At 40.2% G+C, this 11702-nt stretch overlaps 1 protein-coding gene across 1 annotated transcript; it reads right to left on the bottom strand.

Annotated features, from left to right (window-relative positions):
- Nucleotides 1-1096: 1096 nt before the first annotated feature.
- LOC138962468 (protein downstream neighbor of Son-like) lies at nt 1097-11647 on the bottom strand. Its single transcript, XM_070334295.1, has 10 exons — nt 11057-11647; nt 10393-10539; nt 8135-8269; nt 7499-7611; nt 6812-6874; nt 6250-6428; nt 5690-5810; nt 5187-5348; nt 4576-4771; nt 1097-3070 (listed from the first exon to the last, which is right to left on the bottom strand). Exons 1-10 carry the CDS (start codon nt 11429-11431, stop codon nt 2501-2503), a joined length of 2061 nt encoding a protein of 686 aa, XP_070190396.1. The 5' UTR covers nt 11432-11647; the 3' UTR covers nt 1097-2500.
- Between the last annotated feature and the right edge of the window lie 55 nt (nt 11648-11702).

Here is an 11702-nt window from a genome sequence, read left to right as displayed (position 1 = left end):
CTCATATTCTCTCTCTCCCCCAGTCTCTCCCCCCCCCAGTCTCTCTCTGTGGATTATCCCCTCTTAAGGGCAAGATGCAAAAAAGCATATCCATGCTTATTCGTGTTACCCTCGAAAAACAGTCTCTCTTTCTACCTCATTCTCTCTCTCTTTTCTCTTCGCCCTCCCCTTCCTTCAGTCTCTCTCTCTTTTCTCTTCGCCCCCCCCCCCCCCTCCTTCAGTCTCTCTCTCTTCGCCCTCCCCTTCCTTCAGTCTCTCTCTCTGTTTCACTCTCTCACCTAGTCTGCCTCCCTCAGTAGCTGAGCAGGTGCTAGATTTCCTTATAAAAGCATTGAAGGTCTTTATTATATCTCTATATGATCGTGTTATCAGCAGTCTCTCTCTCTCCTTCAGTCTCTCTCTGTCTCTCTTTCCCTGAGTCTGCATCTCTTCGTCAGTCTCTGTCTCTCTTTTTTTCTCTCTCTCTCTCATCTCGGTCTGCCCCTCTCTCTCTCTCTTTCCCTCTCTGTCTTACTGTCTCTCTCTCCCTCTCTCTCTCGTTCACTTTCTCTCTTGATTTACATCAAGAAATATGCCAGTATTCATTTTGGAGTACCAAGTGCTGCCGAGTCACTGCTAGCAACCCTGCTCGTGACATCCTGGAAAATGACAGGGGAAGGACAGCAATGCGCATTTATTTTGCGGCTCAAGTGTTCAGAAACAACAGGTCAGTCCGCCATTACTTCAAGCGCACGGACAAACAATGTTTTGCAAATGTGTGTGTTGAAAATTTGTGAAGCACATCAAAGTGTGTATGAACTGCAAGGGCGGATCAATTCATTTTGGAGGGGGGGGGTTACAAAATGACTGCGAAGATACAAGTTGACGGCGCCGAAGGCGCCTAAGCCTCTAGGGGGGTCCGGGGGCATGCTCCCCCGGAAATTTTTTTTATCCAAAGAAGCAAAATAGAGCTATCTGGTGCATCCTGAGCCAATAAATTACCTCTTTTTTGGGGGGGTGGGGTTACGTAACCCGTGTAACCCCCCCCAGATCCGCCCTTGTACTGGGTACAATGTCATACATGAACAAGCTTGTGAAAAGACTTACAAAACAAATGAAGGTTTTCAAGGTTTGAAGAGTTTATTTTTGCTATTGATCCATTGGGATATTTAACTTAACACAGTAACCAATACAATGTATACTTCACCAGACAGGTGACTTTCGGAAAGAGAACTTACGGCAAAACAAACATCATCTATAGACTTTAAACATAACTGAAAGTTTACAAAGTAACTTATTAACATTATTATTATGTAAAAACTCATAACATTATTATGTAAAAAAAGAAATATAATCAGTGAATAAAATGTCAACAAATTAACTGTTAAAATTCACATTAACAAGTACAGAGATATCTCATTTTTATAAAGAGAATATGACTGTAATACTGTATGAATAATAAAAAAAATAAAACTGAAAAACATCCTTTTGACAATTTCTCAAGTAAAACAAAAAATGCAATTAAAACAAGATTATTTCTGATTTTCTGTATACTGAACCGAAGTACTGAATTGCAGTCAGATCATTGTTACATGTAATAAGACACACTGAAGAATTATTTCTCACTTGGTTTTTTGGTTTTTCCTCAACGTGAAATTTCATGACCCACAGCCGCATATATTAAAGGTAACATCATAAAATATTCACATAAATAATAAATATGATGAAATATATACACATAAATAATCCCAAATTTCTGCATTTATATGTTGAGCAACTTCCTCTTCCAGGTAGTTACCACAACAGATTTCCAGTGTTCAAGACTGTGCCTCCAGGCCAGGCTTGCAGAGCCATCTCTGAGTTCACCAATAAGCTGCAGAATGCAAAAAGTCTTCAGACCAGAAGGACAACCACCAACTTCCTCTTCAACACATACAGCCAATCAACAGCCTTGCTACTGACTGAAAAAAAGATATTTTCATTCCACCTCCCAAAAAACGCAATGTCAGTTGTTTTTATTTTAAACACCAACACTTTAAGCTGCTGCTGGTCTTTTCCTTCCCACAATTTCTGATTTTACAACTGCGATTGCATCATCATTTTTCCAGGCTTTGTGAAGGACAGTATCCCGATAGAGAAGAGTGACAAACAAACAAACAAATAGAATGGGATGAAAACTGAAGCATGAATACTGTACTGATGTCATCTATAGGGATCTTCTTCTACGAGTGAGTTTTTACTTGCATGACCCTTCTTACCCATCCATACGCCGATTTGGGGGAATATCTACAGGGATGAAACATGAGAATCTTTCAAATCTAAAAAAAAATAGCTTGGGATTCAGATGTTCCCAGCATGTTCAGTTTTTTTTCCCTGCTACATGTATTTCCCCTTCTTGTAGGTTTTGGCAATTCAGGAAGTCTATCAGGAAATAACTGTTCAAATCAGGATTTTCTGATGGGAGGTATCATCCACAAATCTACTGAAGGACTGCTGATGGGCTGCAAGGATCAGGAAATGGCTATACCCACAAAAAGCCATCCGGTTCACACCTGATTTCTCTCAGCACAGACCCTTCCTCTAGACCTGGATCAACACAAAGCTGAGATCTTGCCTTGCTATGGAGCCCGTTGGACCACACCGGGGGATGATCGGAGCCACTATTTGCAGCGGCACTGCAAGTGTTTTTGTCATTTGCTGTACTTCTCCTCTTCCCTTCAATTTCAGCAAGGCTATCTTTGCCAAAACCTTGACACTCCTCCTGGCTCTGTGCTTTGAAATGGTTGTTACTGACAAGCTTTTCCCTCGGTGTATCTTCAGAACACTTGCCAGGATTCTGTGCTGTTTCTGAAGACACAGAGCTCTCCGTTCTGTTTGCCATTGAAGAGTCAACCAGCAGTTTCACTCCCAGGTTAAAAGGGGAGCTGTGTTCTTGATTGATGGCAGAAAGAATAGCAGGCTCAGGGACATTCTCTTGCAGCAAATAGGAAATGTTGAGTATGTGGTGTGGCAGCAGGGGACCAGAGATCTCCATGACATGGCTGCTTTCTGTCTGTGTCCCTGCAGACAGTCTGGCCTCGGAGTGACGAATCTGTAACAAAAAGTAAGTAAACAAATCATCAAATCAATACACATTCTACCAGGACATGAAAAGTGCCACTGAATTTGCTTTCAATAAGCTTTTCTCAAACTCCTCATTTGTGTTATTCTGATTTTCATTTAAACTGTCCACTTGCCAATGACATCAACACAAACTCTACTAAATGTTGACCCTTTATTTGTATGATAATTGATATTGAGTAAATACGACTTTGAGCATGTTAATATGATTGACCTGCAACAAATTTGATGAGATGGGACGCGAAAAAAGCCGTGAGGCTTATGGATACCAATCCAGTCCCTAACCACTACTACTACTACAAAAGCCATTCAAAGTATTCACATAACAGCTATTCATACCAGCTCCCATTGAGAAACACACACACACACAAACACCAGACTTACAGACTTTCTTTCTTTCTTTATTTGGTGTTTAACGTCGTTTTCAACCACGAAGGTTATATCGCGACGAGGAAAAGGGGGGAGATGGGATAGGGGAAAGGGGGGAGATGGGATAGAGCCACTTGTTAAGTGTTTCTTGTTCACAAAAGCACTAATCAAAAAATTGCTCCAGGGGCTTGCAACGTAGTACAATATATGACCTTACTGGGAGAATGCAAGTTTCCAGTACAAAGGACGAAACATTTCTTACATACTGCTTGACTAAAATCTTTACAAACATTGACTATATTCTATACAAGAACCACTCAACAAGGGTAAAAAGTGAAGAATTTTATGGGTGAGAAAAGGAAAGTAAAAGGACTTTGGGGAGGCAGAAATAGAGAAGAAACAAGAAAAAGATCCTAATTAGGTTCACGGCATCGAGAGTGATGCGACCTTCTCTCAGAAGTTAGTAGAGAAGGCTCCCCCATCCACCACCCGGGGGACGCGCCTCTACGCCAATTAGGGGGCGCGAGGAGACTTACAGACAGAATGTATCCTTGCAAAGGGGTAACTTAGGGCACACACACACACACACAAACACCAGACTTACAGACAGAATGTATCCTTGCAAAGGGGTAACTTAGGGCACACACACACACACAAACACCAGACTTACAGACAGAATGTATCCTTGCAAAGGGGTAACTTAGGGCACACACACACACACAAACACCAGACTTACAGACAGAATGTATCCTTGCAAAGGGGTAACTTAGGGCACACACACACACACACACAAACACCAGACTTACAGACAGAATGTATCCTTGCAAAGGGACACCAGACTTACAGACAGAATGTATCCTTGCAAAGGGGTAACTTAGGGCTGAGGTTAGAGAAAGAAGTGACAGTACAACACACCATATTACTCTTGAGGGTGGCGCCATGAAAGGCTGTTGGTGAAAGAAGTGACAGTACAACACACCTTATTACTCTTGAGGGTGGCGCCATGAAAGGCGGTTGGTGAAAGAAGTGACAGTACAACACACCTTATTACTCTTGAGGGTGGCGCCATGAAAGGCGGTTGGTGAAAGAAGTGACAGTACAACACACCTTATTACTCTTGAGGGTGGCCCCATGAAAGGCGGTTGGTGAAAGAAGTGTTGGAGGGATGCCTGCCTGGGGCCCTGTGAGGGCTATACAGCTGCGACAGTTGAGGAGGAAGTTGAACAAGGCCTGCGCCTGGCTGTTACGACAGAGCACCAGCGACTCTGCTCGACCGTCCACCTTCTGATAACCCTCACGTTGTCTGTCTTGGGTTAAGGAACTTTATGGCCAGGGCTTTGTTGTGTATGTGCAATACAAAAAAACAATAGGCAAATATACATGTATGCAAATGTACGCACTACAGAGAGAGATGCACAAAAAAACCACTTGCTTCATTTGAAACTGACCATGAAGACAACTATAAACTTTGGACACAACATTAAACAAACCATTTCTCAATATTTCAAATTGTCATCATCAGCTGTGAAGGATGCTTTTAGCTTTGAACATGCTTTCAGTTTTTTTGTTTGTTTGTTTACTTTTTTCTTTTGGTTTGCTTCTAAGAAAATGGCACTGATATTCAGAGGCTTTTTTTTTTTTTACTAAAAACAACATCCACAACAAGTGACAAACACGAGCATGAAAACTCTGGAAGGAACTGTTTTGACAAAGGATACATTTTCACTTTGCCTGGCTCCAGAGAGGGGAAATTCTTCCTGTCAAGACCCATGTCTTCCAGCCAAACTGATGCCCCTTCATTCGACTTCATGGTCACATCTGTTCTTTCATCGACATCGTCATCATCATTGGCGTCAAGGGAGGAAGGACCATTACAATCACTGTAGAACATAGGACATTTTATTTATTAAACACACAGCTGAGTTCAGAGGGGAGGGGGCTGGGGACATCAACCGGGGTTTTGTCATTGCCATTAACAATCATCATCCAACAATGTGGACCAGCCACCTGTTTTAGCTCGCAGACAAAGCTGTCAGAAAAGGGGTAAAACTAAAGCTATTCAATTTCGAACCCCTAAAAGAAAAAAAAATGTTCAAACTTATGTTCAAATACTGTCACCATTTTCATGTCATTTTGCGGATACTAATCATCAGAATGCAACTAACTGGCAGCACACAGACAGATAGACAGACAGACAGACAGACAGACACACACAACATACCTCTGGTTGTCAGCCAGTGGTGAACCTGAAGAGGACCCTGACGGTGATGGATGGTTCACGCTGCTGTGGTCCAGGTCCTTCTGTGTCTCCGTTTTCATGTTTGGCATTGTGAAATCAACTCCTGCCAAACCAAACAGCTTTAGTTAAGTATGTATACATGTCTCTTTGATTCCTGGTCCATTCTTAGGAGTTTGCACGTACGTGTGTATGAAAAGGCAAGTGGGAGGATAGATTGAGAGAAGCAGTTCAGGTGTGTGCCCATGCATTTAGAATCCTACTAGAGTGCTTGGATGATCGTATTCATCCCGCTTAGCAAGGAAGTAAAATGATGACAAGAAGAGCAGGAGATATAAAATTTGCATAAAAAACTGTCACCGCATGATCTTTTAGGAGCACTTAGTAATAAACAAAAAAGAAAACTTAACAAAACACAATATTTAAGTGAACCACACTACCACCATAACCCCCCCCCACACACACACACACACACAGATGTGAACAAAGAGAACCACACACAAAATATTAAGGATTATCATTCCAAGGCTCAGATTATTGCATACCTTCACGTCTGAGTGCTTCCCGAATGCCCCGTGTGGTAGGTGTTAAGCAGGCACTTTGTCCTGCATGCCCAGCAACTGTGGGACTCCGAAACAGCACGGTAAACTGATGGCAACACACGTAGAAATACGGACAGTAGCCATTCTTCAGCTGTTGGTACAGAGAGGTGAAGCTCTCCACCCTGTAGAACAAAGAAAAGAACAACCTATCATTGAAAACTTGTATTTCACCCAGTCAGTCAGACCCCCTCCCCCTCCTAAATGTACAATATGCACTATTATCTATAGTTACTAGTATATCAAAGGGTACACCTCAGCATAAATACAAATCCACACATACAATGTTTTAATCATGCAAACATCAGTATCAACAGAACAAAAATCTGTTGTCATCATGAGAGAAAAGTGGTAAATAACCATTAACTTAAATCCTGTAGAAAGAGGAAGTTTGTAAGAAAAATCATGTGAGAAGCGAGTCTTGCTTTGACGTTTTTCATACACTTTTCGCTTGTGTTGAAAGCTCATTCATACTTAAGAAATTTCCATTTAAAAGTAACTTACTCACCAGTCATTGAAGAGAGATTTCTGTATTGCTGTGTTTAGGCCCACATCAAATGGCACTTGTTTTCTACATGTCACAGAAAGAAAGAAAAAAAATTAAAAATTGCATATTAATTACGATGATCACACAATTGCAAAAAAACATCCAGAAACAAATCCTCGTTTCTGTTCGAGGCAAAATGTTTATGAAGGGTATAAACCAATCTTTTGTGAAGAATAAACAAAAAAAGATAACTAGCCCAGAACTGAATCTTTTTATCTTATTGGTGCATTTGTGTATATATCTTTTCATGCAAATCACCTTGTCAGCCTCTACAGATCTACCAGGGTCCTTACGTAAGATAATCCTTCCACTTTGACACATACCAAACACCTGGAGCCAGGCTGCTTTCTGTGCAGAGTGGGAATTTGTTTTGAAGAATTCTGCAGACTGACAAAAAGGTGTTGGTTACAAAATTAATTGAATTATTTCAAAATAATGTCACTGTGTAAATAAAACAGCCAGGCTGTGGATCTTTGGCATTGTGTCCGAATGGAAGGATCCTCTTACCCGATTTAAAAGCTTTGATGGATCTGTGGTGGCCGACAAGATGTTTTACAATACATGAGAAGGAAGGTGTCTTAATTGTTTTGGTTTTTTTAAACATCAATACTGCGCAAAAGTCTAAACTTGGATGCTGTCAAAGCTAACCTGATCTTGGAGTCAGGCAGGAGACGAGGGAATTCTGGAAACCAAGGTAGGTTGGGATGGACCCAGTAGTTGCAGCATCGTTGGAGGGAAGACATTAATGCTTTTTCTTTTGCCTGCGCAAAGAAATAATACAGATGCTAACTCTTAACAGAGTATAGTAGCTTGCAAGGATACAAAAACATAAAGGTTCGTAAAATTCTGAATGACAAAACACAAGATGTGCATTGAATTGTTGACTCACAAGCCAAATAAGAAAAGAAAAATACACACCACAGTACAACACAAAAACACTGAAACTTCTCAGACAAAAATTACGACGGTTAAACAAATACCATTCTCATTAACTGAACAGGAACAAAAACAAGACATAGAGAACAAAACCATTGTTCGTTTTTATTTTCTTAAACACTTCTTTCACATCTGCAAACTTTATATTTAATATGCTGATTCTAATAGCAATACTCGATGCAAGATGTGTACAGAGATGCATGCAGGCAACAATGGCCAGTTTAAAGCACTTGTTCTGGATAAAACACACAAAAACACATCTGGGCTCAGCAGACACGAGCTGGATGAGCTTTGGCCATTAGCACCTACACAGAGTAGCTTAAAGAAGAAAAGTAGCGTAGTGCCTACCAGTGGAACATTCTGCACAAATTCAGACAGAGCACAGGCAGAGGATGTAGGGGTGGCTGTAGAAATCAAAGCATTCTGCATCATAATCCTCAGCTTCAGCTTTAAGCTCCAATCCACCGGCAGGACCTCTCCCTTCTGCCAGACAGATGAAATAAAAACAAGTCGCGTAAGGCGAAATTACTACATTTAGTCAAGCTGTGGAACTCACAGAATGAAACTGAACGCACTGCATTTTTCTCAATGACCGTAGTCCGCCGCTCGTGCAAAAGGCAGTGACATTTGCGAGCCTGTTTAGCGCTTTAGTGGTTGCGCTGTGCTTCATAATCATAGTACGCTTTACTGCACCTCTCTTCGTTTAAACTTTCTGAGCGTGTTTTTAATCCAAACATATCATATCTATATGTTTTTGGAATCAGGAACCGACAAGGAATAAGATGGAATTGTTTTTAAATCGATTTTAAAAATTTAATTTTAATCATAATTTTTATATTTTTAATGTTCAGACCTTGTTTTTAATCCGAATATAACATATTTATATGATTTTGGAATCAGAAAATGAGGAAGAATAAGATGAACGTAATTTTGGATCGTTTTATAAAAAAATGATTTTAATTACAATTTTCAGATTTTTAATGACCAAAGTCATCAATTAATTTTTAAGCCTCCAAGCTGAAATGCAATACCAAAGTCCGGCGTTCGTCGAAGATTGCTTAGCCAAAATTTCAATCAATTTGATTGAAAAATGTGGGTGTGACAGTGCCGCATCAACTTTTACAAAAAGCCGGATATGACGTCATCAGACATTTATCCAAAAAATGAAAAAAACGTCTGGGGATATCATGCCCAGGAACTCTCATGTAAATTTCATTAGGCAAAAAAAAAAAAAAAAAAAAAAAGGTGTGGTTATGGTAACATAGCCAAAAAAGATAGGGTAGGCAGGCAATCACTTTTTTTTAAAACTTTTTTTTCTAATGTGTACAAATTAAAACTACTTGACAGGGAAATAAGTGTGCGACTCAGGCGCTTTCGCTTTCATTGCGTTTTCTGCACTCGTTTTCTTGGTTTTTGAGGTTGTTTTTTTTGACAAATGTAATAAAAAGTTATAGGGTCGGCCCCTAAAAATAGGGTAGGTCGGGTTACCGTAACCACACCTATTTTTTTTTTAGGCCTAAAGATCGGTCCAGTAGTTTACTCTGAATCGCTCTACACACACCCTCGTCTCGATTCCCCCTCGATGTTAAAACATTTAGTCAAAACTTGACTAAAAAACATTTAGTCAAAACTTGACTAAATGTAAAAAGGCTTGTACAATGATCATACTGAAAAAGAAATCATAAATGTTACGTGCTATTAACCATTTGGTCCTCTATACGACTAGACTGGTCAGTTCACTTGGTCATGCCTTTTGACACTACACACAGGTTACAACCGATGAAGTTTTATCGTGAACATTAATGATAGACTTAGCGACTCAACTTTAATTTGAGTTTCATCAAAATGTTTTTCTGACGAGTAATTTAATTCATGCATGTACTACTACTACTAGGCCTTAAAAAAAAAAAGGTTTCCCCGACTGACTGAGCCAATTGTCCCCCCCCTCCAAAAAACACTCATGAATAAGCAAACAGCTACTCCTTTCCAACATCTAGCTCTGGGAAACACAACTCACACAAACTTCTGGTCAATGTAAATAATCTTTGGACCAAAAAACACAACAACAACAAAAACCACAACTACAAACCAGACATGGGATTCAGAAAAAGTGATAATGAAGGAAAAAGAAGGTGGGGGTCTGGGGGCCTTCTGCGGCCCCCAGTAGGGTCCAGGGGCAACGCCCCTGGTCGGGGTCTGGGGGCAAAGCCCCCAGAAGCTGAAGGTTTTTAGTGTTTTAGACACACAAAAATGGCCCTGAAATGCATATTTCAGCTTACATATTACCCCAAATATACCTACATATACATATACCTACATATACCCCAAAATTTTCTCAGCGGATTTGCACGAATCTCAAGAATGATCCCTGGAGCCTAAAAATTTACGGAATTCCGTAAATTTACGGAAGAATCCCATGTCTGACAAACAGACAAAGAAAATAAAAACTTTCTCCTCAAAAAACAAAACCCACCCAAGAAGTAACTACCTACCCAAAATGTGTCGTTCTTGTCACAGGAAACACTTTTTTAATTTTTTTTATTCATTTGTGACCTATGGAAAATATTTGCTGCAGTCCCAGCGCATTCTACCAAAACAGAACCCACCTGTGAGTACAATTGTGAAATATGTTCCGCATTCTGTGGAGCAAATGACGACTCCAACAAAGACTCCGACAGACTCCTTCTGGTTCCAGTATCTGTTCCTTCTATTGGCGTTGACGGTAGAGAATCGATTGCATCCAGTTTGATATTCTGGAAATTAATACCATGCAGAGTGAAATCAAATGAGACTGAGAGTTCACATCTGGCAATAAAGAAGTTATAGTAATGAGTACACACTAGCAGTAGCACAGCACCACTCCCTGAATGAGTGATCTGTAACTTGTATTTTAACTACATTTTTACTAACTGTAAGTGTAACTGTTACTTTTGTGTAAGTGTAGTGTTTTTTGTTTTGCTAAAAAAAAATGAAAGAACATACATGTCCATTAAATTGTAGGAAATTGTACATCCAATTTTTTAAAAAGCACAACTATATTATCATTTAATGCCTCAACTATATGTTGTTGGTGTTTGTGCAAAAGAAAACAGCTTCAACACACTCAAACTCAGTCTTGAGTCTGTAACAACTAACAGTAACACCTGGTAACACTTCTAATTCATTAATTGTATTGTGAACTGAACTGGAACATGTATCAATTGTAATTTGTATGCTAACTCAGTAACTGACAAACAGCAGCAGTGCTGGTTCATCTGGCACAGCACTCACCTTACTTTTCTGGGGAGACAAGCACTGCCTTTGACTGGCGTCAATCTGCACTGTGGGTTTACTCTGTTGTGGCATTGCTGTTTCATTTTCGGTGCAAGATAGAATATCAAGGCGAGAAACAGCAGACCTACTTTCCTTATCTGCTCCATAAACTGGTGAATTCTCCTTGTCTCCATCCGATGAGTTTTTGTTGACGGGCGAACTGCATCCAAATGGATTTTTCCTCTTTCTATTCACTTCGACAGTCGGTCTACATGAAGGAGACATGTCGGTATGACCAGAACTGTTCGAACCAACTTGTGGCACTGTTGACCTCCTCCTCAACCGATGAACACGCATCGTATCCGTTGGTTTCTTCCATACTGATGTTGCCATTTTGTTGGCTCTAAACACAAAAAGTCTGCATAAGATAAAATACTTGGGTCTGCTTGTTTTATGGACACTGCAACAGAAAAAATACTGCGTACCCAGGGCACAAAGAAATCCTAGCTGTGGCACCGGAAGATTGTCCACACAGTTCGTAAAGCAGCGCCAAATCTAATTAAACTATTCAAGGATAATGTTTTTCTAGAACAGTTAAACACTCGCTGCTAATCGCGTCAAAATAGTACTTGTTGAGACTTTTAGAACCCAACCGTATCGAAAT

Source organism: Littorina saxatilis, linkage group LG3, assembly GCF_037325665.1.
Source record: "Littorina saxatilis isolate snail1 linkage group LG3, US_GU_Lsax_2.0, whole genome shotgun sequence".
NCBI classification, from domain to species: Eukaryota; Metazoa; Mollusca; class Gastropoda; order Littorinimorpha; family Littorinidae; genus Littorina; species Littorina saxatilis.
The sequence above is the reverse complement of the archived record's forward strand: the minus strand, read 5'-3'. Positions and strand labels throughout refer to the sequence as shown.

What these genes read in the sequence shown, in the direction of transcription:
- LOC138962468 (XM_070334295.1), bottom strand. Translation starts at nt 11,431, where the DNA reads ATGGCAACATCAGTATGGAAGAAACCAACGGATACGATGCGTGTTCAT. An exon ending in CCACTGGCTGACAACCAGAG is followed by an intron (nt 5,349 to 5,689) that starts GTATGTTGTGTG and finishes TATGTTCTACAG; the next exon opens with TGATTGTAATGGTCCTTCCT. An exon ending in CCACCCTCAAGAGTAATAAG is followed by an intron (nt 3,071 to 4,575) that starts GTGTGTTGTACT and finishes TTTTTGTTACAG; the next exon opens with ATTCGTCACTCCGAGGCCAG.